The 26864-nt window shown below is 37.6% G+C and overlaps 1 protein-coding gene across 1 annotated transcript in view; it reads left to right on the top strand.

The window, feature by feature from the left end:
* The window catches only part of Trrap (transformation/transcription domain associated protein), a 113330-nt gene that overhangs the window by 293 nt on the left and 86173 nt on the right, over window positions 1–26864 (top strand). Inside the window, 12 exon segments of the mRNA XM_047532927.1 lie at window positions 210–259; window positions 5352–5462; window positions 6681–6785; window positions 8077–8160; window positions 9874–9930; window positions 10474–10599; window positions 12022–12099; window positions 12256–12344; window positions 13177–13273; window positions 15345–15483; window positions 24797–24875; window positions 26034–26268. Coding sequence (XP_047388883.1) covers window positions 210–259; window positions 5352–5462; window positions 6681–6785; window positions 8077–8160; window positions 9874–9930; window positions 10474–10599; window positions 12022–12099; window positions 12256–12344; window positions 13177–13273; window positions 15345–15483; window positions 24797–24875; window positions 26034–26268 — 1250 coding nt within the window.

Raw genomic sequence — 26864 nt, 5'->3', positions numbered from 1 at the left:
TATCTGTATTCTTGTCTGTGCATGCACATGTATGTCTGGGAGTATGAGTGTGTGACTGATCATAGGGAATTAGCTATGTGTCTTATGTTGGGCCATGACAGTCAAACTGATAAGATCTGATTGCTTCTCTTAAATTATTAAACCCAGGAATTTTAGGAACATCCTTAACATAATTTCAATTACCTGATGGTTTGTTTTGTCACTTACAGCTGATGAAACAAAGTTAAAAATGATGCAAGAAGTTAGTGAAAATTTTGAGGTATGAACTTTTTATTTTTTATTTCTCTTTTTAAGTTAGACATTCCTCTGTGCTCTCCTGTTGCTGCTGAAAAGTCTTTTTAGTAACTCAAAAATCATTCTTTGTAACTTATTAACTTATTGTATTTCAGAACTGAAATTTGAAACTTTGTACACATTGTTCATTTTCCTCACATTAGTGATAATGAACTGCTCACTGCCTTGAGGAATACTGGGTTTTGTTTTGGTTGTTTTTAATATGTTTTCATTTTTGAATATGGTAGCGCTCTTAGGCATATTCTTTTGAAATGCACTCAGACTTGTGTTTTGAGTGTGTTAAGTTCAGGTAATAGACGGGTATTGTTATGGAATGAGATCTGATATCACTTCTGTCTCTATTACAAGAGACTTCTGTGATCTTGATCAAGCAGTTTCTCTCTTCTGGGCCTCACTTTTCTGTAATTTTATGTTACCCCACAGGTCTCTCTCTTTTTTTCCTTCAGTCTTTTTTTTTTTTTTTTCTTTTTTTTGTTCTGAGATTGGAAAATATCCATTCATCTGTCTCTTCAGGTTCATTGAATATTTTTTTCTCATCTCCAGTCTGCTTGATATTTAACATTTTTCAGTTTCTTTCTTTGTTTTGTGGTATTGTGGATTGAACCCTGGGCTTTGCACATGCTGGGCAGGAGCTTTACTACTGAGCTGTATCCCCATCCCTTTTCATTCTTTGAGACAGAATCTTTCTAAGTTGCCCAGGCTGGCCTTGAACTTGCAATTCTCTTACCTGTGTTGGGATTACAGGTGTGCCAGCCACACCCAGCTGTAGCTTCCTTAAAATCTTAGGAACCAGCATTATGTATGTAGTCCATCATTTACTAAAACATCATTATTTGGTACATGACTATTTATAATGGCTGCTTTAAAGTCTTTGTCTACTAAGTTCAACATTTGGGCTGCCTAAGGATCATTTTCTCTTGACTTTGGATCATTGTTTCTCTGTGTGTCTAGTAATTTTTTATTATACAGTGGACATTGTGTGAATGTTGTAAGGATTCCAGATTGGGTTACCTCCTTCTGATGAGTATTGATGTTTTTGTTGTCCTAGGCTGTTCAGTTGTTGGCTGATCTCATTAAATTTGTAGACTTGGCTTTGTTGGGACTGGTCTAGAATAGGCCTTGCTCTAGGGTATAGTCCTTCTTCAGCTGTATCTCTGATATCTGAGTCGTTTCATGGTATTAAGTGGGTCTGCATACTCTCCTGAGACCTGAACTCCAACATTCTAACCTTGTTAGATTTCTAGTATTTCCATTTAGTTCTCAATCCTAACTCCATAGTTTAGGTAGTGTTCCCCTGTTTGTGCATTTCAGCCCTCAGTCAAGGCCTGAAGGGCTTACAGAAGATTGTCATCCCCCTACCCTACTACAGTGCTTCACTTTACTCTGGGGCTCTGCCTCCCCACCTCAGACCTGGGCTTTACTTGGTCCCAGTTTGATGAGTGTAATAAGGAAATTACCTAGGCAGAGGTCCGTGGTATTCATGGGGCTCAACTTGAGAATTTCCCTTCTCTTGGAGATCATGGTCTAGTACTCCCTCTTGTCCAACCCCTGAAGAAAGTTATCCCTTTGCCTAACTTTATGGATCATCTGGGTTATTCTGATAAGCAGATGGGAAAGTCATACTTCTTATTTTAATGTGTGGATAATAAAATCTTTCTCATGGAGTTAATAGGATTAGGAACAGTAAATACTATGTTTTTTAGCTTCTGCATGGTCTTTTGAGCTAATAAAGATTAAAAAATGCTAGTGGGAAGCCAGGCGCAGTGGTGCATGCCTGTAACCCAGCTGCTCTGGAGGCTGAGGCAGGAGGATTGCAAGTTTTGAGGCCAGCCTGGGCAAATTAGGCCTGCTTCAAAATGAAAGGGGCTGGGATGTACTCAGGGTCCAATGATCCTAGGTTCAATCCCTACTACTACAAAAACAAAGAAAAAGAAATGCCAGTAGGATTGAATTCTGTACTTTTCTATTTATACTAATGGACAGTATTTTAGTTTGCATTTGTTTTTTAATAGAAATTTTGAAGAACTTTTAGCTTTGAGCTGAGAACAAAATTGTGAGATATTAGAAATCTAGCTAAGATTTGTCTTTTCTTTCTTTAAATATTTTTTAGTTGTTGATAGACTTTATATGTGGTGCTGAGAATCGAACCCATTGCCTCACACTTTAGGCAAGTGCTCTCCCATTGAACTATAACCCCAGCCCTAAGAGTTTTTTCTTTTGCCCAAGTTACTTAAGTAAGCTGTTAAAAATTTCATATAAAAAGAGGTGGAAGATAGAAAAGGATGTCTCTGTTCTACATTTAATTGGAAGGACCCCTATGAGAGAATCATAGTCCTGGCAAGTTTATTTGAGAGGCTGCAATCCTGGGGCACCTTCTAAGCCTGCAGGAACAAGCACATGTTGGCGTGATGTGAGCTGGATTAGGATCTGGCCCTTTTAAGGTTCTGAGGCTTTACTCTCCTTTTTATTGTGTGACGTTTAGCAGGCGAGTTCCTGGCTTTTTTTGTCTCAGATGCATTGATTAACAGGATTAAGTTAGTGGAGCAGTGTACTGGGAACTTTTCTAAATAGTGACTTTTGAAATCTGTGTGATATAAACATTTGATTCAAATAAATTCAGAACTCAGTTGACTGAGTTCTTCAAAGATTTAAATACTAGAATGGTCATCATCAGTAGTTGACAAAAACAAAATGTGTGTTTGTGAGTGTGTGTGTATTCCGCCCCTGCCTCCAGTACTGGGGAATAGAACCCAGGACCTTGTGAGTGCTGGCAGGCACTTTACCACTGTGCTACACCCCTAACCCTTTTTATTTTGAGACAATCTCACTGACTTATCCAGGCTGGCATTGAACTTGGGATCCTCCTGCTTCAACTTCTGAGTAGTCGGGATTACAGGCATGTGCCATCATGCCTGGCCTTCCATGAATTTTTTTTTTTTTTTAAAGAGAAGTTCATATTTGAAAACTCTGTAATCAGTAGGTAATATGAGCTATAATGTAAAAGTGCTTGACTTTGTGATAATGTGGAAGTTAGTTCTGCATCCTAACTTAGATCTTGCCTCTCTTTTTCTTGAAACCTTTTTAAAAAAATTTGTTCTTTTTAGAAAAACATGACAGTGAAGTGTATTTTGACATATTATACATACATGGAGTATAACTTACTCTAATTAAGATCCTGTGGTTGTACGTGATATGTGGTTATACTCTTATGAATAAATATATGAACTTAGGAAAGTGATGTCCAATTCATTCTGTCTTTTAGCCTTTGGTTTTTTGGGACTGGTTTATTTCACTTAGCATGATAGTCTTCAGTTCCATCCATTTACTAGCAAATGCCATAATTTCATTCTTCTTTATGACTGAGTAATATTCCATTTTGAATATACCCCACATTTTCTTTATTCAGTCATCTGTTGAAGGGCTCCTAGGTTGGTTCCATAGCTTAGCTATTGTGAATTGATCTGCTATAAACAGTGATGTGGCTGCATCAGTATAGTATTCTGATTTTAAGTCCTTTGGTTATATGCTGAGGAGTGGGATAACTGGGTCAAATGGTGGTTTTATTCCAAGTTTTCTGAGGAATCTCCATACTGCTTTCCAGAATGATTGTACCAATTTGCAGTCCCACCAGCAGTGTATGAGTGTACCTTTTTCCCCACATCCTCATCAACATTTATTGTTTTTTGTGTTCTTCATAATTGCCATTCTGACTGGGGTGAGATGAAATCTTAAGAGTAGTTTTGATTTGCATTTCTCTAATTGCTAGAGATGTTGAACATTTTTTCATGTATTTGTTGACTGATTGTATTTCTTCTGTGAAGTGCCTGTTCCTTCCTTTGCCCATTTAGGGATTGTGTTATTTGTTTTTTTTGGTGTTAAGTGTTTTCAGTTCTTTATATATCCTGGAGATTAATGTTTTATCTGAGGTGCAGGTGTCAAAGGTTTTCCCATTCTGTGGGTTCTCTCTTCAGGTTATTGATTGTTTTCTTTGCTGTGAAAAAGCTTTTCAGTTGGAACCATCTCCTGTTTATTGATTCTTTTTTTTTTTTTTTTTGCGGTACTGGGGATCGAACTCAGGGCCTTGTGCTTGCGAGGCAAGCACTCTACCAGCTGAGCTATCTCCCCAGCCACTTATTGATTCTCGATTTTCCTTGAATCCAAGTATTTCATGAAATGTCTTTAGCTTTGGGATGAAAGGTGACACTTACAGTCCACTTGGGAGAAACTCGGTGCTGTACTATGTGGGGGGGCTGCCCTCACCCCCATGTGGTGTTCTGTGTGACTGGAGCCCCACAAACTGTGCATGGAGTTGGCTCTGAGAGACTGATACTCTGTTGCATAAGCCAGGAATTGTAGTAGCTCCTCTCTTCTCCTGTGGCATCACATTGCTTTCTGATTTTTGCCAGTTTTTCTGTCCCATCCTTTATAGACTTCTAAGATTAACATATGTGATAGACAATCCCAAATCATTTTGTGGGGGCGGTTTACTGGGAATTGAACCAGGAGTGCTTTAGCCACATCCTCAGCCCTTTTTATTTTATTTTGAGACAAGGTCTTGCTAAACAACCTAGGGCCTCACTAAGTTGATGAGGCCGTGCAATCATCCTGCCTCAGCCTGCTGGTCCCTGGGAATTTAGGCCTGCACCTCCTTGCCTTGTAGCAACCCCAAAACTTTACCTTGCACCCTGCATTTAACTTGCCAGATGCCTTGCCTTGCCAGCTTGTCACAATCGTGATAGTAAAAGTTTAACCCCTTTCTCTTATGTTCTTTCCCCCATCATACTGAATTTTTCTTAGCTTTTTTTATACTCATGCCCTGCTCAGTACCTCTAATTTTAATAGTAAATTTAGTTCTCTCTTGAATTGGATTTCAGAAGCAATAATCATCCTAATTTATTTAAAACTATATTATCACAAAAACATCTAAAAGTACTCAATATTACTGTTGGCTCTGTGAAAATGTTTTATATTACTTTGAGGTTATTATGCAATGTGAATTTGAAATGCAATATATGCATATAACTTAGGGGAGTTTTCTTTTATTTTTGCCTATTTAGAATGTAACATCGTCTCCTCAGTACTCTACATTCCTAGAACATATCATCCCTCGATTTCTTACATTTCTCCAAGATGGAGAAGTCCAGTTTCTTCAGGAGAAACCAGCCCAGGTAATCTGTTAAAAAGTATCAGTGAGAGGAAAATGACATGCTGTAGGATCACAAACATTGATGAATTAAAACAACTCAGAAAACTTATGGTTCCACTTAAAATGAAAAGTTTTGTCATTTCTGGATAACTCTGTCAAAACCATTGCTTCCTTGGGATTTGTTTTGTCTAGCCTCGGTTTTTTTTTTTTTTGTTTTTTTGTACTAGGGATTGAACTTGGGTGCCTTATTGATGAGCCACATCCTCAGCCCTTTGTATTTTTTATTTTGAGACAGAGTCTCACTAAGTGCTTAGGGCCTTGCTAAGTTGCTGAGGCTGACCTTGAACTTGGGATTCTCCTGTCTCAGCCTCCGTATTTACAGGGATTACTGTGCTCTGCTAGGCCATTTCTTTTACAATTTAAATTATTTCTGTTTGCCAGTTGGTGATGTATATATGCATACTCTGTTATTGTAGACAAGTTCAAATATGTACAAAGGAAAAAATTAATTTGACACCACTTTTCACACCTATGACCAATACTAATTTTATTAAATTTTAATTCTCAGCTCTTAAGTAATTCCATTTTTTTCCTCTCTAACACCATTCTTCATATCCTGTCTCCACTTGATAATTTTAGAACATTCCCATTATACCATTTTTTCTTTATTTCAACTCTTAAAAACAAATTTTAAAATATTGCCATAATATCAATTTATTGCTGAAGGAGAATTTTTGTATTGTACCAATTTAAGAACTTACATATTCAACCTGCCAGATTATTAGCTCCACAGACAGAATCCTGAAAGCTTAGTATATCTTAACATTGTAACTAGTCCTTTGACCCAAGGGAATGAGATCGTGTTGGGTTGTGGGAGCTAAACTGAGATGATGAGGGGAGACTTCAAACTCAGTTCAGATTACATTTTGCTTTTTCATCTTAAATGTCCTGCATCTTCACCTGCCATGTCCTCTTGCTAGAAATACTGATAAGTTGTGAAAGGAAGGATTAGCTTAGTTGATTTGGTACATACTTGTAGAAATATTGAAAATAAAAAAGTTTTCAGTACACACTTTGGATTACATTTAAATAATTTATCAGACTATTTCTAAAATTAGACCCATCTTATTTTATGGTAGTTACCAGTGCCGAAAGCTGTGTGACACTTGTAGAATGAGAGACAATTAATTTGGAACTCTTGAATATATTTTATCTTTACATTTTTATTTTTCTTTGCCAGCAACTACGGAAGCTAGTACTTGAAATAATTCACAGAATACCAACTAATGAACATCTTCGTCCGCATACAAAAAATGTTTTGTCCGTGATGTTTCGCTTTTTAGAGGTAACATTTAAAAATTTTTATTATATAGCCATATTCAAAACTATTTTAATGGTTTTCTTTTAATAAAATTCAGTACTATACAACTGTTTCCTTTTCACTAAAGTTCTCATTTGAGTAAAAATGTATCTTATGTTCACTTCCCCCATTTCCTTTTGAGAAAGACTACTTATTTGAAGTTTTTTTTTTTTGGCGGGGGGGGTCTGTCACTGGGAATTGACTAGACCTGGGTGGTGGTCAGAATACACAGTACAGGGTTTTTTTGCGCTATGCTTTCTCTGGTTTGTCTCTCAAGCACAGTACTTTACAGTTGTAGGTGCTTTCATATGAAGAAGGTCATGAACTCTTGGGTAATCCATTTGGTGCTTGTTGAATGAATTCCTAGTATTATTTTCTTGCTCTTCTTAGTCTTGATGTGTTTGGGGGCTCTTTGGAAAGATGAACTTTGAAGAGGGTTAGCGTTGGATTCATATCTTTCCTCTGCTGTTTATTAACTCTACCATGTTAGCCACATTACTTAACTTCCCTGAGTCTTTACTTCCCCATAGGTAAAATGTGAATGGTACCCCTCATTTTCAGACCATTTGTAAAGTGCTCAGCCCAGGGTCCAGTCCATGGTGAACCAGTAGTGTGTCCTTTCCTGGTCTTTCAGCAGTACAGGTATCCCTTACCTGAATGTTTGGGACTCGAAGTATTTTGGATTTTGGATTTTTTTTTTAATATTTGCACATACTTAATGAGATGTCTTGGAGATAGAGTCCAAGTCTACATATGAAATTCATGTATGTTTCATATACATGTAACCAAAAGGTAATTTCATGCAGTATTTTTAGTGTACCTCTGTTTTGAGTATGACCCATCACATGAGGTCAGATATGGACTTTTTTGCTTCGGGCATCATGTCAAATGTTCAGAAAGTTTGGAATCTCATTTTTTTGGTTTAGGGGTGCTCAACCTGTATTTCCACGCAGTGAACAATGATCACTTTGGCCATTAAGATGTTCGTTTATGGTGTGACTTGCCAAATATGTTAGTGTATCCACCTGGCAGAGTGTCATTCTCACAAGCTTGCAGGTGGGATGCCCTTCAGATAGTTCCCGAAAGACCATGGAGAATTCTGTTTGGGACAGCTGAGTTCTGTGGGCTTATGAATTTTCAGCAAATTTTATGTAAATTAGTTGACAGAAGGTGTGTTTGCATAAAATGCTTAGAAAATTGGTTTTTAATCTTGAGATTAAAATGTCTTCAGAAGCACAACTTTTTAAAAATGCCTTTTTTATTTGTTTGTTTAAAGACTGAAAATGAAGAAAATGTTCTTATCTGCCTAAGAATAATTATTGAGCTACACAAACAATTCAGGCCACCAATCACACAAGAAGTAAGTTGTTTATCCTGATAGCATTTATAAAGTGTCAACAATTTCCTTCTGTTATATAAATTTATAACTTTTTAAAAGTTAATTGAACAAATACTGTGACGTGTAGAATATATAGCCCGAGATGGAGGCAATTCTTTGTGGATTCACCAGGGATGTTTGAAAAATGTATGTTATCAGTATCTTGCTGAATTTATTCAGTAGTTTAAATGTATTAACCAGTCAGGCTAGCAGGTCTGTGTGGACTTTTCTGGTATGTACACATCTGAGGTTGGACAAGGGAATTCTGAAGTCAGCTGGATTTGGATCTAAACTCTGCAACTCTCTGAGTGACATTGGGTGACTTCATTGCCTTTTAGAGCCTTTTCCATAACTTGGGGATAGTTATATATGTTTTCAAAATGTCCGAAGATTTGTATATGATTGGCATCTCCCTACTACAGTAAGCAATAAGCACACTGTCTTAAACCATAATTAAGAGAATTTCTTTTTTTTTTTTTTTTTTTTTTGCGGTGCTGGGAATTGAACCCAGGGCCCTATGCTTGCAAGGCAAGCACTTTACCAACTGAGCTATTTCCCCAGTCCAGTATTTAATATCTTTGTGGTTTTCTTTCCTTTTTCTCACTTAATGTGTATCTTTTTCACATACTTCTGATAACACTGCATGTAATATTTTGTTGTGATTGATTTATTTTATATATAAGCATTTTCCCAATCATATTTTTGTTTTTGTTTTTGTTTTCAATACTGAAGATTGAACCCAGGGATGCTCTACCATTGAGCTACATCCCCAAATCTTTTGATTTATTTATTTTTTGAGATAGGGTCTTACTGAGTTGCTCAGGCTGGTCTTGAACTTGTGAACCTCCTGCCTTAACCTCTCAAATAGTTGGGATGATAAGTGTGCTTCACCATGCCCAACTTAAAAAAAGTTAATTTGTTTTTTATTTTTTATTTAATTTAAAAATTTTAGTTCTGAGGATTGACGGGTGCTTTACCACTGAGGTACATAAATCCTCAATCCTTTTAAATTTTTTGAGATATTATATTGATATGTTGCTGAGGCTGACTTTGAACTTGTGATTCTGCCTCAGCCTCCTGACTTGCTGAGATTACAATCATTTGTCCCCACACCTGGCTATAAGGTTAATTTTTAAAGTGTGCATAATATTCCTAAGGGTGTTCTTATTTTTTAGATACTTAAGGTATATGTACTTTTTTATTTTATGATGGTTATCGAGCATCTTTGTTTATGGTTGAAGTTGTTTTATAGATAAGTTTGTAGAAGTAGAGTTAGAGTCAAAGGTTTTAATGTTTTAATGCTCCTGATGTGTATTGTTAAGATGATTTCTAGAAAGTTTTCAGAAGTTTATGATTCCCTCAGTAGTATGAGAGTCTCAAGCAAAATTCCTTTGCTCTTTTAAAAACAAATTTCTGAATTAGAAACTTGTTTTCTGTTTACTAGTCTTTTGCATTTGTATTTCTTTCTTTTCTTTTCTTTTTTTTTTTTGCGGTGCTGGGAATCTGAACCCTAGGGCCTTGTGCTTGCAAGGCAAGCTTGCATTTGTATTTCTTATTGTGTGTTCTTATTAACTGCCTAGTTATATCTTGTCTGACATTTTACTTACCAGTTTTATGAGTTCTTATACATTAAAACTATTAAAGTTTTTCTTATTGAAAGCATTTTTTGTTGATAAATATTTTTTTTCTTTTAAGATTCATCATTTCTTGGATTTTGTGAAGCAGATTTATAAGGAGCTTCCAAAAGTAGTGGTATGTTTTTACTATAGTTTGAATTTATTAGTCATATTTGTTTATTTCCTTATTACGAAGAGAATTTGGGATAGTTTAGTTGAAGAAATAATTGGGGGATGCTAATTTTAGAATGGGAAATGTTTAGTGATGGTTAAAACTTAGGTTGATAAATCAATCATTCAAAAAAAGAGTTCTTTTGATCTTATTTAGCTTATATTCTTTTCTTTTTTACATTCTTTGTTCTTATTGTAACAATATATTCTTGTAGAAATTTTGGAAAAAAAGCAAATCAATGACCTGTTATTTTTACTTGTAAGCAACCCTTGATACTGAGGTTTTTATTTTTTACTTTGTGAATTTTATAAGTGGTTGAGCTCATAGTCTTGAAGCCTTGGGGAGGTGGTGTCTATTTTCAGTACTTTAATATGTCATCGAATTTTTTTTTTCTATATAGTTAAGAACACTTTATAAGCATTTTGATTCCTTCCACTAAGTGTTGGGTGTATTTTAGTAAGGCATTTTGTATTTGACTTTAGAACATTTTCTATTCTTTTTGTGTAGAACCGCTACTTTGAGAACCCTCAGGTGATCCCCGAGAACACAGTGCCTCCCCCAGAAATGGTTGGTATGATAACAACAATTGCTGTGAAAGTCAATCCCGAGCGTGAGGACAGTGAGACCCGGACGGTAAGTGTTATCAGCTGTTCTGTTGGGATTTTTTTTTTTTTTTTTAAATCTGGGGCTCCTTGACTTTAGGTAGAGGAATGAGATACTAATCTTTTAGGCCACTTAAGTTTTTATTTTTCATTATGCACCTAGAGGCATTTAAGAAAAATAAACGTGTACCTGGCAGAGCATCCCTGGTTCTGCTGTGCAGCCTGAATGTGGGAAAGTGAACCATTGGGCGCCACCAATGCCAGGAAATTGTCACAGAAACCTGGACTCTTCTGCTGGGAAGCGCAGCAGGCCAGGTGTAGGGGATTCTGCCTGTCCTTAGCTTTGAGTCCTTTGACAGTAATCGAGTCCTTTGAAAGTCCCAGTGAACTTGTAGTTCAGTAACTGAGAGCAAGGGCTCTGGGGCAGAAGTTTTCTCACTCTGGGAAAGTTCCTGAACCTTTGTTCTGCCCTTAATTTTCCTCTTATCAGGAAAACCTGTTTTGTGGGATTTTTGTCAAGGTATTGCTGGTATTGTCTGCAGGTTATTATTTTGTAGCGTCTGCCACATAGTAAAGGCTCAATACACACACCCGTGATTTACGTTCATACAATTGAATTAAGAATACTTTAATATTGGTATTTGTTTTATTGAAATGACTGTGTAGAAAGTTTCAGTTTGTGCTAGGGTAAAATTCTTTAAAAATAAAGCTTTCATTCCTTTGAACTTCTTAAATTAGTAACTTTGCTGTGTATCATTCCCTTTGTCTTTATTTTTTCTTTTTCTTCTTTCTGCTTGTCTGTTCACATCCATTGCACATTTGTTTTTTGGGTCTGACATTTACACTACCTATTCTGAGAGTCCTTAATAAGATCACTCAATTCTTTCTTTTATTTCTTATAAACGGCTTCTGTTTTTAAGTATATTTGGATAATACTGCTAATACATTGTTTTATTTTGTTTTGGGGAGGTGCTAGGGATTGAACCCAGGACCTTGTCATGCTAGGCAAGCACTCTACCAACTGAGCTATATCCCAACCCACAAATTGTGTTTTTGATCCTTTTTGCAATTGTTTTAAGTAAAATAATATTGACTTAAAATTTTTCTTAGGTGATTTGACTTCATTTTTACTTTTTTTTTTTTTTTTTTTGCGGTGTTGGGGATTGAACCCAGGGCCTTGTGCTTGCAAGGCAAGCACTCTACCAACTGAGCTATCTCCCCAGCCCCATTTTTACATATTTTTCCTGAAGTTTTTACTATAGTAATTATGTCCCAAAATATAAAAACCTTTATATTATTAAATGATAGTTCCATGTACCTTGTTTTCAAAATAGTTTGGATCTTTTGTTATAGATATTTATAAGATGTTTTCTCTATTTTAATGTGGTGATGCTTATTGAGGCTATTGTAAATGCCACAGTGATAACCAGTCTTTCCTCTTTCTGGCTTCTAGCATTCCATCATTCCAAGAGGATCACTTTCTTTGAAAGTCTTGGCAGAATTGCCCATCATTGTTGTATTAATGTACCAGGTATGTGTACTGCTTATTAGCATCTTGGCTTTATGACAAAATTTACATCTAATTTTTTGTATGACAGACATACTGGCTACATGGTTTCTTTGGTATGCCAAATAATTTTCTTGAGCAGAATGTAAAAGCATGAAAATTTGATGTTTTTGCTTTTAGCTCTACAAACTGAATATCCACAATGTTGTTGCTGAGTTTGTGCCCTTGATCATGAATACCATTGCAATTCAGGTATCTGCACAAGCCAGGTGAGATTTCTGATGGTGGGTTACTGACTGCAACAGTACCTTTACCTTCAACTAATAATACACTGGCTGTTGTTATTCTAAAGATGTGAAAATTTGGGGTATTAACATTTTGGGTAGAATTATATATGCTTTTGACTGGGTGTTTCAATAATAGTAATCATATTTATTTTAGTTCCTTGTTTTGAAAAGATGTGATATTTTGGTTTCTGTTATCTTGTAAGTTTGGAAATGTCATTAGGCACTACTGCACTCACTTGTTTCTGTGGGATGTCCCAGCCTTTGTCCCTTGAAGGTGTCAACATGAGATCTGGAGTGTTCTCTAACTCCTGGTGCCCTTTACCCTGAAACCTTGAATCTCTGAACAGGCCAGCTGTATTCATTTTGGGGGGCTTGTTTCACTGCAGAGCATTCCTCTTTAGACCTTTATGACTTACTCTCTTGATTCGAGGCCTGTCTGGCAGAAGCATATGAGAGCAGGACCTAATGAGGAGTTGCTTCTAACAACCCACAGGGCCCCAGAATAGGGCTTACAGTGAGCCAGTTGGTACACTAATTTTCTGTGTTGGAGTGGATTGGTCCAGTGTTGGCCTTATGGAATTCCTGTCCCTGCTATGGACTGATTTGTCCAACTGTTTGGTTTGGGTCCTTACCCCTTTATATTACTTGGAACTGCATAAAAATATACAAGCATTTATGTTGCTGCTGTGTTGTTCTGGTCTGTGTAGAAATAGACTTTTGAGCTTAGTAATTGTTATATATAGTAATTAATTACTAACCTATTAATTAAAGAGTAAGAGCTAATTAATATGTAAATTTTATTCACTTCCCTAAGGCAACATAAGCTTTACAACAAGGAGTTGTATGCTGACTTCATTGCTGCCCAGATTAAAACATTGTCCTTTTTAGCTTATATCATTAGAATCTACCAGGTAAGTTCGTTGACTTTTGTTTTGCTATAATTTACATATAATAAAATTCACAGTTTGTGAGTATATACTTCTTCAAATTGATAGTTGTTTATTGTTGGTGACCATCAACATATCAAAATGTAGAACATTTTCATTGCCCAATAAAATGTCCTCATGTACATTTGTAATCAGTTTCTTCCTCACATCTCCAGTCTCTGGGAAGCTCTGATCTGTTTCTGTCCCTACAGTTTGCCTTTTCCAGTGTCAAATAAATGGAATCATATAGTGTATGTAATTAGTTTCACTTAGCAGCAGTGCTGAGATTTGTCCTTATTATTTTGTCAAGGCTTAAATACTTTTATTACTGGGTAGTTCTTAGTCTGCTCAGCTGCCTTAACAAAACTCACATAAAGGGCTGGGGCTGTAGCTCAGTGGTAGAATGCTTGTCTAGAGGCACTGGGTTTGATCCTTAGCACTGCATAAAAATAAACAAAGATATGCTGTCCATCTACAACTACAGAAAATATTTTTTTAAAAAAAACAAATTAGGTGGCTTAAACAACATAAATTTATGTTCTCCAAGTTCTGGAGGCTAGAGTCCAAGATCAAGGTTCTGGTAGGGTTTGGTTTCTAGTGAGACTTTGCTTCCTTGCTTGCCGGTGTCTGCTTTCTTGCTGGGTCTTCAGGAGGTGAAGAGATCTTCCCCTCTTAAGGCCATATTCTTGTCAAATTAGTTTCTCACCCTTCTGATATTATTTAAATTCACCTCCTAAAGACCCTTCCTTACTCTATATACTGTCACATTGGGAGTTAGGACATTAATATATGAATACAGCATTATTGAGAATTCACACATCATAAAATAGAGTGGTTTTTAGTTTACTTGCACATTTTTTTTTCTGTACAACTGTTCCTCCCCCCAAAAGAAACTCCTTTAAGAGTCAATTTTATTGTTTCTCAGACTCTAGTTTAGCAACCACTAAGATATTTTTTGTCTTTATGGATTTGCCTGTGTTATATTTGACCATTGTGAATAAAGCTCTTATAATAGAACATCTGCACATAGATTTCCATGTGGACATATTTGGTTCACTGATCTGCTGCTGTTTGAAGTTATGGTTGAGGCAAATAGGTGTGGGAGAGGTTGGAACTAAATTGTGTTTTTTACCAAATAAAACCATGATAGAAGTTTCAAGTACTTTTTCAAGGAGCCTGTAGAGTATTTTTGTTTTGTTTTGATTTCACTTGTAATTGTGGTCTTAGTTAAGTTGTAAGAACTTGAAAAAAATAGATCTTATTCTCCCATTAGTCATACAGTACTTTTGAATAAAATTCTTGAGTAGTCAGCAGTCATGGTTATTCTGAAGTACGGAATAAGTTTATTTCTGGTCTATAGCTATGGAATTGTAATTATTTTTTTGGTAAGGATTTACTTTAGGAAAATAAAAATGAAAGCACATTTTAAATTGTTTAGAATAAAACTACCTTTCAAAAATTTTTTAAGCTTTTTTTCTCCTGTTTCATATATTTAACTAGAGGATGGTAACCTACAGTAAGAAAACAGAACATTTGGCTTCCTAATTCAGTTTTTTTTAATCCTTTGATGCTTAGGTTCTCTTGGTGAACAGACCCTTCAAGGGGAGACTGTGATTGGAGCCATTCTGTTATTAGTATTATCTCTGGTGTCATCCTCAACTTACCATCACGAGATGACCAAGTGAAGAGTACTTTTTGAACACTTTTCAACATTTATTTTTCCTCTAATAAGGAAGTAACATATTCATGTGTTGAAACTTCAGAAGACACAGAAAAGTACAAAGATGACATCCACGGTCCCACTACGTAAAAGAATGACTATTTGTGTTGCCGTACATTCTTTCTGAAGGGCACTGCGCGTGCGCGCGCACACACACACACACACACACACACACAGAGTTGACACTTCTTGGATATACCTCATTTAACAGACCTGTTACTTTGAGTGTCCCTTGAGTCAAACTTTCTTTTTCTGAATTTTTAAAAAGCTGATAGAATTTGTTTTTTTCTTAACAACCCCAGCAATGTGACTATCGTTTTACTCTTACTTTCACAGGAGTTGGTGACTAAGTATTCTCAGCAGATGGTGAAAGGAATGTTACAGTTACTTTCGAATTGTCCAGCAGAGACTGCGCACCTCAGGAAGGAGCTTCTTATTGCCGCAAAACACATCCTCACCACAGAATTAAGAAACCGTATGTCTTCTTTGAATGCTGTGTGACTGTGTCGTCATCTTTGAGGGTGGGGCTTGGTCATAATCAAAGGCTATGCTGCTGGATCTCCACTTCCCTTCTTCCTTTATCCTTTATTGCTCTCTTGGGTTTATTTTTCTTCTTTTCTCTTCCTCCCTACTTCCCTATCTGTGATTACCTCCCCCTGTATCCCCTTCTTCTCTCTGCCCCTCTCTTCTTCCTGGCACCAGGGTTTTGCCTTTATCTTCTCAAGAATATCGTAATTAAAGCAATAACTTCCTTAGCATAGCTTCTGTTCTGGGTATTTTTTTGCTACTTTCTGCCTTTTGACTGTAGATCTTTGGGTTGCTTCTGTTTCTATGCATAAGGCCAATACTTGCTTTATGCTCATCTGATAATTACACTTTTTCTGTCAATACTATTGATTGATAAGTTCACTACTTTGCATATTTGTTGTCTAAAATGTTGAAGTTATACCCTGATTTTAGAGATAGTAATCATTTCCCCCAGTTTTTCACATTAATATATTTTTTAATTTTTATTTTATTTTATTTATTTTTTTTATTGTAAACAAATGGGATACATGTTGTTTCTATTTGTACATGGAGTAATGGCATACCATTTGTGTAATCATACATTTACATAGGGTAATGGTGTTTGATTCATTCTGTTATTTTTTCCTTCCCCCCCACCCCTCCCACCCCTCTTTTCCCTCTATACAGTCCCTCCTTCCTCCATTCTTGCCCCCCTCCCACCCCCTATTATGTGTCATCATCCGCTTATCAGCGAGATCATTCGTTCTTTGGTTTTTTGAGATTGGTTTATCTCACTTAACATGATATTCTCCAATTTCATCCATTAGCCTGCAAATGCCATAATTTTATTATTCTTTATAGCTGAGTAATATTCCATTGTATAATATATATATATATATATATATATATATATATATATATATATATATATATACATCACAGTTTCTTTATCCATTCATCAGTTGAAGGGCATCTAGGCTGGTTCCACAATCTAGCTATTGTGAATTGAGCAGCTATAAACATTGATGTGGCTGTATCTCTGTAATATGCTGATTTTAAGTCCTTTGGTTATAGGCCGAGGAGTGGGATAGCTGGGTCAAATGGTGGTTCCATTCCAAGTTTTCTAAGGAATCTCCACACTGCTTTCCAGAGTGGCTGCACTAATTTGCAGCCCCACCAGCAATGTATGAGTGTACCTTTTTCCCCACATCCTCTCCAACACCTATTGTTGCTTGTATTCTTGAAAATTGCCATTCTAATTGGGGTGAGATGGAATCTTAGTGTAGTTTTGATTTGCATTTCTCTTATTATTAAAGATGGTGAACATTTTTTCATATGTTTGTTGATTGCTTGTAGATCTTCTTCTGTGAAGTGTCTGTTCATATCCTTAGCCCATTTGTTGATTGGGTTATTTGTATTCTTGGTGTAGAGTTTTTTTGAGTTCTTTATATATTCTGGAAATTAGTGCTCTATCTGAAGTATGAGTGGCAAAGATATTCTCCCACTCTGTAGGCTCTCTCTTCACATTGCTGATAGTTTCCTTTGCTGAGAGAAAGCTATTTAGTTTGAATCTATCCCAGTTATTGATTCTTGCTTTTATTTCTTGTGCTATGGGAGTCCTGTTAAGGAAGTCTGATCCTAAGCCAACAAGTTGAAGATTTTGGACCTACTTTTTCTTCTATAAGATGCAGGGTCTCTGGTCTGATTTCAAGGTCCTTGACCCATTGTGAGTTGATTTTTGTGCAGGGTGAGAGATAGTGGTTTAGTTTCATTCTGTTGCATATGGATTTCCAGTTTTCCCAGCACCATTTGTTGAAGAGGCTATCTTTTCTCCATTGCATATTTTTGGCACCTTTGTCTAGTATGAGAAAATTGTATTTATTTGGATTTGCATCCGAGTCCTCTATTCTGTACCATTGTCTATTTTGGTGCCAATACCATGCCGTTTTGTTACTATTGCTTTGTAGTATAGTTGAAGTTCTGATATTGCGATACCCCGTTTCATTTTTCCTGCTAAGGATTGCTTTAGCTATTCTGGGTTTCTTATTCTTCCAGATGAATTTCATGATTGCTTGCTCTATTTCTGTAAGGTACGTCATTGGGATTTTAATTGGAATTGCATTGAATCTGTATAGCACTTTTGGTAGTATGGCCATTTTGACAATATTAATTCTGCCTATCCAAGAACATGGGAGATCTTTCCATCTTCTAAGGTTTTCCTTAATTTCTTTCTTCAATGTTTTGTAGTTTTCATTGTAGAGATCTTTTACCTCTTTGGTTGGATTGATTCCCAAGTTTTTTTTTTTTTTTGAGGCTATTGCAAATGGGGTTGTTTTCCTCATTTCCCTTTCAGATGTTTCATCGCTTGCGTTTAAAAATGCTTTAGATTTATGCATGTTGATTTTATGGCCTGCTCTTTTGCTGAATTCATTGAGGTCTAGAAGTTTTCTGGAGGAGTTTTTTGGATCCTCTAAATATAGAATCATGTCATCAGCAAATAGTGACAGCTTAAGTTCCTCTTTTCCTATTTGTATCCCTTTAATTTCTTTAGTCTGTCTAATTGCTCTGGCTAGAGTTTCGAGGACAATGTTGAATAGAAGTGGTGAAAGAGGACATCCCTGTCTTATTCCGGTTTTTAAAGGTAATGGTTTCAGTTTTTCTCCATTAAGAATGATGTTGGCCTTGTGCTTAGCATAAATAGCCTTTACAATGTTCAGGTATGTTCCTTCTATCCCAATTTTTTCTAGTGTTTTGAGCATGAAGGAGTGTTGTATTTTGTCGAATGCTTTTTCTGCATCAGTGGAAATAACCCTATGATTCTTATCCTTAAGTCTATTGACATGATGGATTATGTTTATTTATTTACGGATGTTAAACCATCCTTGCATTCCAGGAATGAACCCCACTTGATCGTGGTGCACAATTTTCTTTATATGTTTTTGGATACGGTTTGCCAATATTTTGTTAAGGATCTTTGCATCTATATTTATCAAGGATATTGGTCTAAAATTTCTTTCCTTGATGTGTCTTTGCCTGGTTTGGGTATGAGGGTGATATTAGCTTCATAGAATGAGTTTGGTAGGGTACCCTCCTTTTCTATTTCCTGGAATACATTGAGAAGTATTGGAATGAGTTCTTCTTTGAAGTTCTTGTAGAACTTGACTGAGAATTCATCTGGTCCTGGGCTTTTCTTGGATGGTAGATTTTTAATGGCTTCTTCTATTTCATTGCTTGATATTGATCTGTTTAAATTGTGTATGTCCTCCTGGTTCAGTTTGGGAGGAGCATATGTCTCTAGAAATTTGTCATTGTCTTCGGTATTTTCTATTTTGTTGGAATACAGATTTTCAAAGTAGCTTCTCATTATGTTCTGATCTCAGTGGTGTCTGTCGTGATATTTCCTTTTTCATCACGAATTTTAGTAATTTGAGTTTTCTCTCTCCTTCTCTTTGTTAGTGTGGCTAAGGGTTTGTCTATTTCGTTTACTTTTTCAAAGAACCAACTTTTTGTCAATTTTTTGAATTGCTTCTTTTGTTTCAATTTCATTGTTTTCAGCTCTGATTTTAATTATTTCTTGTCTTCTACTACCCTTGCTGTTACTCTGTTCTTTTTCTAGGGCTTTGAGCTGTAATGTTAGGTCATTTAGTTGTTGACTTTCCATTCTTTTCTGGAATGCGCTCCATGCAGTGAATTTTCCTCTTAGTACCACTTTCATAGTGTCCCAGAAATTTTTGATATGTTGTTTCGTCGTTCTCATTGACCTCTTAAGAATTTTTTTATCTTCTCCCTGATGTTTTCTGTTATCCATGTTTCATTCAGTAGCATATTATTTAGTCTCCAGGTGTTGGAGTAATTTTTGTTTTTTATTTTGTCATTGATTTTTACTCTCAGTCCATTATGATCTGATAGAACACAGGGCAGTATCTCTATTTTTTTTGCATTTCCTAAAGGCTGCTTTGTGGAATAACATATGGTCTATTTTAGAGAAGTTTCCATGTGCTGCTGAGAAGAAAGTGGATGGAATATTCTTTATATGTCTATTAAGTCTAAGTTATTGATTGTGTTATTGAGTTGTATGGTTTCTTTTGTTGGTTTTTGTTTGGAAGATCTATCTAGTAGTGACAGCGGTGTGTTAAAGTCACCCAGAATTTTTGTGTTGTGGTCTATTTGATTCCTGAAATTGAGAAGGATTTGTTTGATGTACAGGGATGCACCATTGTTTGGGGCATAAGTATTTACTATCATTATGTCTTCCTGATTTATGGTTCGCTTAAGCAGTATGATATGTCCTTCTTTATCCCTTCTGACTAACTTTGGCTTGAAGTCCACTTTATCTGATATAAGGATGGAAACCCCTGCTGTTTTACTGAGTCCGTGTGCGTGGTAGGTTTTTTCCCATCCTTTCACCTTTCGTCTGTGGATGTCTTTTTCTATGAGATGAGTCTCTTGCAGGCAGCATATTGTTGGGTCTTTCTTTTTAATCCATTCTGCCGGTCTATGTCTTTTGATTGGTGAGTTTAGGCCATTAACGTTCAGGGTTATTATTGAGATATGATTTGTATTCCCAGTCATTTGGGCTTATTTTTGGTTTTTAAGTTGGCTTAGTTTCTCCTTTGAGTGGTTTTTCTCTAAGGTAGTTCCTCCCTTTGCTGACCTCCATTGTTGTTTTTCATTTCCTCCTCATGGAATATTTTGTTGAGAACATTCTGTAGTGCAGGCTTTCTATTTGTAAATTCTTTTAACTTTTGTTTATCATGGAAGGATTTTATTTCATCTTCAAATCTGAAGGTTAGTTTTGCTGGGTATAGGATTCTTGGTTGGCAACCATGTTCTTTCAGAGCTTGAAATACGTTGTTCCAGGCCCTTGTAGCTTTTAGAGTCTGGGTTGAGAAGTGTGCTGCTATCCATATTGGTCTCCCCCTATATGTAATCTGATGCTTTTCTCTCGCAGCCTTCAAAATCCTATCTTTAGTTTGAATGTTAGGCATTTTCATTATAATGTGCCTTGGTGTGGATCTGTTGTGATTTTGTGCATTTGGTCTTCTGTAAGCCTCTTGTATTTGATTTTCCATTTCATTCTTCAGGTTTGGGAAATTTTCTGATATTATTTCATTGAATAGGCTGTTCATTCCTTTGGTTTGTATCTCTGTGCCTTCCTCAATCCCAATAATTCTTAAATTTGGTCTTTTCATGATGTCCCATAGTTCTTGGAGATTCTATTCATGATTTCTTACCATCTTCTCTGTTTGGGCAATTTTATTTTCAAGATTAAATATTTTGTCTTCATTGTCTGAGGTTCTGTCTTCCAAGTGGTCTAGTCTTTTGGTGATGCTTTCCATTGAGTTTTTTATTTTGGTTTATTGTTTCCTTCATTTCAAGGATTTTCGTTTGGTTTTTTTTTTTTTTGAGAATCTCTATCTCTTTGTTGAAATGATCTTTTGCTTCCTGCAGTTGCTCTTTCAACTGCCTATTGGTATTATCATTCATTGCCTGCATTTGCTCTCTTAACTCATCCTTTGCTTTGTAAATCATCTTAATCATGTATAATCTGAAGTCCTTTTCTGACATACTGTCATTGGATTCTATTAATATAGAATCTAGATTTGTTTGGATCATTTTCTTCCCTTGTTTTTTCATGTTGTTCACATATCTTCCCCTCTAGCAGTGCAATCTGGGGTATTGCAGATTTCCCCCTATAGTCCTATAGTGGCCCTATAGGTTTCCAAACCTTTTTTTTAAGGGGAGATTAATATTAGCAGTGCCCAATTCAGACACTATGCAATCCTAGACCAAATAACCCCTATGAGGACAATAACAAAATTGTCATAATAAACATAATGACTTCAAATATTATCTTCAGTATAACAAACAGATTTGCAATAAGGTCTGCAGTTTCTAATGAAGGACAAAGAGGATGCAGAGGGATGTAGGATATAGCTGTTAATGGGATAAGAAAAGAATATACACAAGTTCTAGATAATAGAAAGGCTGAGAGTGTAATCAAAAGAAATTGGATGTTAGCATGCAAAAAGGGAGAAAGACTCTGAGGGAACACGTAAACAAAAGGAAAAGAGAGCAAGAAAAGTAAAGAAATAAAAACTTAAAATTGTTCAATAAGGAGAAGAAGGAAAATCTACACTATAACAGTCATGTAGTAATGAAACCTCCCGTCTTCAGTAACCTGATGCATGAGAGGTACCTGACAATGAGCTTCAAGTCTCCAGCAGGCGTGTCAGGATGGGATTTGCCCCACCTAATGATCGGAGCTCCGGCTTCCAGGATTATCCAAGATGGCCTCTCTGGCTTCCAAATGTGTTGGCAAATGGGGAGCTGTAGCTTGGGGTGTGGATGTGGTCAGCCGGAGGTCTTGCATGTGGGGGGCGGTTGGTCAGGCAGGCGTCCTGGAGGTCAGGTGTGTTTGGTGTGGGTACAGGATCCTGCAGGCCGGTGGAATCAGTCAGTCTGGGGTCCTGGTGATAGGACGCAGTCAGTTGGTCTGGGGGTCCTGGCAGCAGGGAGCAGTCAATCGATGTGAGGACCACAGAGGCAGGGAGTGATTGGTTGGGCTGAGGGCTCCTGGAGACGGGGCTCAGTCAGTCCGGCCAGGGGTCCTACGGGGCCTGGCTGTTGTCTCAAAATGGCGGCAGCCACGTGTAACCAAACCTGCAGGTACTGTGGCAGAGAACCTCCAGGCAACAGCAGGCAGTTGGTGCTCCACTGGGGGTCTGTGGTCAGTCTGCTGGTAGCTGTCGGACGATCGGGAGGTGATGGGTGATGGATAGGTGAAAGGCAGGCGATGGACAGGCAAGAGGCAGGCAAATGGCGGATGATAGGCGCCTGACAGTGAGCAAGCTGCACTCAAAAAAGCGTGGATATGCTGGCAGACTGCAGGTGATCACAATAGACAAATGGGGTAAACAGCAGGGGATCGATAAGTAGCAAAAACTGCCTCACCAAGAAATAGATATCCTCTGCTTGAAACTGGAGTTACGGAGCGACAAGGAACGCAGCCTCCCTGTAGTCCGCCATCTTGGATCTCCCCTCACATTAATATGTTATGTGACAGCAGTTTGTAAATCAGACCAGACAAAAAACCAAGACTTGGCTTCCTTACATAGTTTATAAACAGGAAAGGAAGAGTACAGTCTGTATGCTTGCCCACCAGTTAATATAGCAAAGTGCAAATTTTTTGTGTGATTAAAATATAAACTATAGTCATGTGTGGTGGTGTACACCTGTAATCCCAGCAACTTGAAAGGCTGAATATTGCAAGTTCAAGGTTAGCCTGGGCAACTTAATGAGACCTCTGTCTCAAATAAAACTTAAAAAGGGTTGGGGACATAGCTCAGTGAGAGAGTGCTTTTCCTAGGTAGAAGTTCTGGGTTTAATCTTCAGTACTGAAAAACAAAACTGTATTATAGTGATGAGTGTGTGAATATAGCTGGAAAGTACGTACTCACTTTTGTGGGGAGGACTTGGAAGGGTAGGTCAATGATAGAGTTCATGTGTAGCCCTGGGTTTATCCCCACCCAGCCTCTCCGTCACACACTCAAAATATACACATTTTTTAACACATACACCCCCACATACGCTTTTTAAATTCAGCACATTTGGCAAAGATCACAAAAGAAATATGACTTTCTTCAAAAATTAGAGAATGTACACCTGCTTAAGATGGAGGAATTGAACTTTCCTGGCATTTGCATCCCCTGCTTGGTGGCACTTCTTTGTGGTTTATGGTTTTTTTCTTTGTGTGTTCATCTCTGAACAGTACCAAAATGGGAGAACTTTAAGAGGAATGTTTTTTAATCCATTTTCTGAAATGGATAAATTCTGCCCAAGTTCTGTTCTCAGGTGACTTTTCCAGTATCTGTGCTGCATGTTGAGGAGGATTTGGGAACTGCTTTTGAGCCTGCGAGCAGGTTTCCACAGTGGCACTGCAGTTCTCATGCCTCTGGGTGACTAATCCCTGACCCACCACTCGGAACCAGGCCCTCTCTTGAGTCCATAAAGCTTGGTGTCTGTGTTAACACCTATTTGCCAGAATTACTGGCTTCTCAAGCTGCTGCCTTCCAAGTTTTGACCCTGTGAGACATGTGGAATTCAGCTTTTAGAGTCTTCCATTTTGGGGAAGAGGTTGGAGGGGGCAGTCTCTTTTCTGATTGACTTTTTTGGGGAGAGGTACTGAGGGTTGAACTGAGGAGCACTTTACCACTGAGCTGCATCCCCAGTTCATTTTTATTTTTCATTTTGAGACAGGGTCTTGTTAAGTTACTTGAATGTCTCGCTAAATTGCTGGGATTATAGGCCTAAGCCAGTGCACCTGGCTTTTGTTTTGTTTTTCCCTAAGCAAGATATTATATGACATGTTATTTGAAGACCATGGTAGTAATTTCAAAAACTTAAACAGGAAACAGTATCACTTCTCAAAAAAGTTGAATGAAAGAAATATTTAAAGACCCCCATTAAATGCTAACCATGATTATCGTAAAATATTTTTAAAAAAATCTTGTAGTTCCAGTCTCCCCATCCGCCCAGCATTTACTCTTGCCTTACTGTTTTTGACATGTGGAAAAGTATCAGATGGCAACCTATTTACACTAATTCTGAAGAGCCAGTGGTTTGAGAAAACCATTAACTTTTTAAACACAGTTCTGCATTATTTTCCAGAGATTCTGATTTGGGGATGTGGAGAGGATCTAGAATCTATTGGCTGTACAGTTTAATTTCTTTTAACTTTTCCCTCAGCCAGTCTTCCAGCATTTGGCATCTGAGCCTTTGCATCTTCTGTGCCTCCCTGCCTCTTGGCCACATTTCCCTTCTCACCTCAGAAGGGTCTGCTGCTTGCTGCTTTCATTCAGTATTTCTCCCAGTGCTGTCTTGCTTAGGAAGTTAACCAGGGGTATGCATGTGTCTCTCTTGTGTACACATTTCTTTTACTTTGACTTGCAGTAGCTGTTTGCTGGTGAAAAATGGGCTTTATTTTTCATACTGAAGCTGGCTATATATCAGACTTGTTCCAGAATCTAAACAGCCTTTTGGGCTGTTCTTAGTTCATTCTCTGAACTGAACATGACCCTGACTGCATCTTTAGGGATAGGTGACTTGTCCCTACAGAGCCAGTGCCTTCACCTGGAATGGTACATGTGACTTTCTGGTCCCTTCTCTAGCCCTTTTCAAGTCCAGATCACTTGCCCACTGGCTTCTATGAAAGCACGAGAAGTGATTTGATGTTTACTTGGTCATGTTGGTGACGTACACCATATGTATTTGTTTCCTAGAGTTCATTCCTTGCATGGACAAGCTGTTTGATGAATCCATACTAATTGGCTCAGGATATACTGCTCGAGAGACTCTGAGGTATGCGATTAGACCCAGGGTATCTGGTAGGGTAAATGCCAGGGGCAGCAATTACAGGCACTTAATAATCCTTGTGTTTCAACAAATGTGGGCTTAGGCCTTGACTTAACTGAATTTGAATAGTAGAAAATTTTGGAAAGGCTTAGGTTGTTTTTCATGCCTTTGCTTAAAGTAGAAATCAGAGTAGTTGTCTTGATTTAAATTGTAGGTAGAAACTTGATTAGGTTTGTTTTTCTTTTGTATAATACATATTGTTAAAAAGAATATTTTATGGGTTGGGGCTGTAGCTCAGTGACAGTGCTTGCCTAGCACATGTGAAGCATTGGGTTTAATTCTTAGCACCACATAAAAATAAACAAGATAAAGGCATTCTGTCCAACTACAACTACCAAAAATAAATTTTAAAAACAAAAAGAATATTTTATAACCTACCAAGAAGAAAGAAGGGAAAAAAAGCCATTGGTCCTGCACAAAGAATTCAAGTAATATTGTTAATATTTCAGTTTATTTCCTTCTAATCTTTATTTCTAATACTTTTTTGAAAATTTAAATTGACTTTTAACTGATAGATGAAAACAATCATAGAGTACCATGTGCTATTTCAATACATGTGTATTTTATTTTTTACACTTTAAGAAAAAGTAAAAATGTAGTGTGGTAATAGTTTTAAAGGAGAAAGTTAACAGTCATCTTTATAATGTAAAATGAATCAATATGATTTTTTTTTTTTTTTTGCCTCCAATAAGGGAGGTGTGACGAATCTTTGAGAAACGTGCAGTGTGCTTTCAATACGATGTAGACTCCTTATAGTTTTTATATAAAATGTTAAGTAAGGCATTCTTTGATAGTTTGGGGTTGAACTTGGCTGGAATTGGACAACAGATTATGTCACTCTTGCTTGAAACCCTTTCTCTTTTGTCCCTAGAAAAAAAACCAACTTTTGACCACAGCACACAAGTTCAAGCATGATTTGGCTTTGCTCACTTGTCATAAAATGTTTGCGTTTTGTCCCCTCCCTGACCTGCTGCGGCCACACTAGCTCCTGTAGTTCCTTGGCTCCTCTGGGCAGTTCTCAGTGGTGGTGTTCCCAGTGCAGACAGTGATAATATGCTGTGGCCACAGGGGAATAAGCACTAGTGGGGGGATCTCTGCCCACAGGCCCCTTGCCTACAGCACGCTGGCCGACCTCGTGCACCACGTTCGACAGCACCTGCCCCTCAGTGACCTCTCCCTCGCCGTCCAGCTCTTTGCTAAGAACATCGACGACGAGTCCCTGCCCAGCAGCATCCAGACAATGTCCTGCAAACTCCTGCTGAACCTGGTGGACTGCATTCGCTCCAAGAGCGAACAAGAAAGTGGCAACGGGAGGGATGTCCTCATGCGGATGCTAGAGGTACTGGCTCCCAAGAGGCAGTGTCTATCCTGTGCTCTTTGTCTTACATGTGGCCAAACTGAACACAAGTGCTTTACTGGAGAGTTCATGAGACAGCAGAGTGTTGAGCTTGGTCCCTTGAGTTAGAACACCTGGGTTCTGATCCCAACTCCCCCTTCCATTAACCAAGTGTGCTTATGTGAACTGCCTTTCTCTGTGCCAGTTTAATATCTTCTAACTAGGGGTGATCATAGCATCTGCCCCATAGAATTGCTGTGAATGTTACAATAAAGTAAATGTGAAGCTCTTAGGATCCTGGCAAGTGATTAAAAAGTTATTTTCCGGGACATAGTAGCCAAGTGGCTTAACTCAACTGTGGACATCTCTGGGGAGATCTCAGTGAGTGCCTGGGTGAGGGATGAAGAATGACTCCTGAGGCCAGAGGGTGATAGGACGGCCCTGAAGGAGCTAGTCCTGCACTCCTAGTTCAAATCCTGGTTCTGCTCATCAGACCAGTCACTTACTTACCTGAGCCAGGCTCTTCCCGTATAAAACGTAAGTAGTAATCCCCAGGAAAATGCTGTTTTCCTTTATGAGTGGCACAAAGAGTGCTCAGA

The sequence above is a fragment of the Sciurus carolinensis genome, chromosome 18 (genome assembly GCF_902686445.1).
Source record: "Sciurus carolinensis chromosome 18, mSciCar1.2, whole genome shotgun sequence".
NCBI lineage: Eukaryota > Metazoa > Chordata > Mammalia > Rodentia > Sciuridae > Sciurus > Sciurus carolinensis.
The sequence above is the reverse complement of the archived record's forward strand: the minus strand, read 5'-3'. Positions and strand labels throughout refer to the sequence as shown.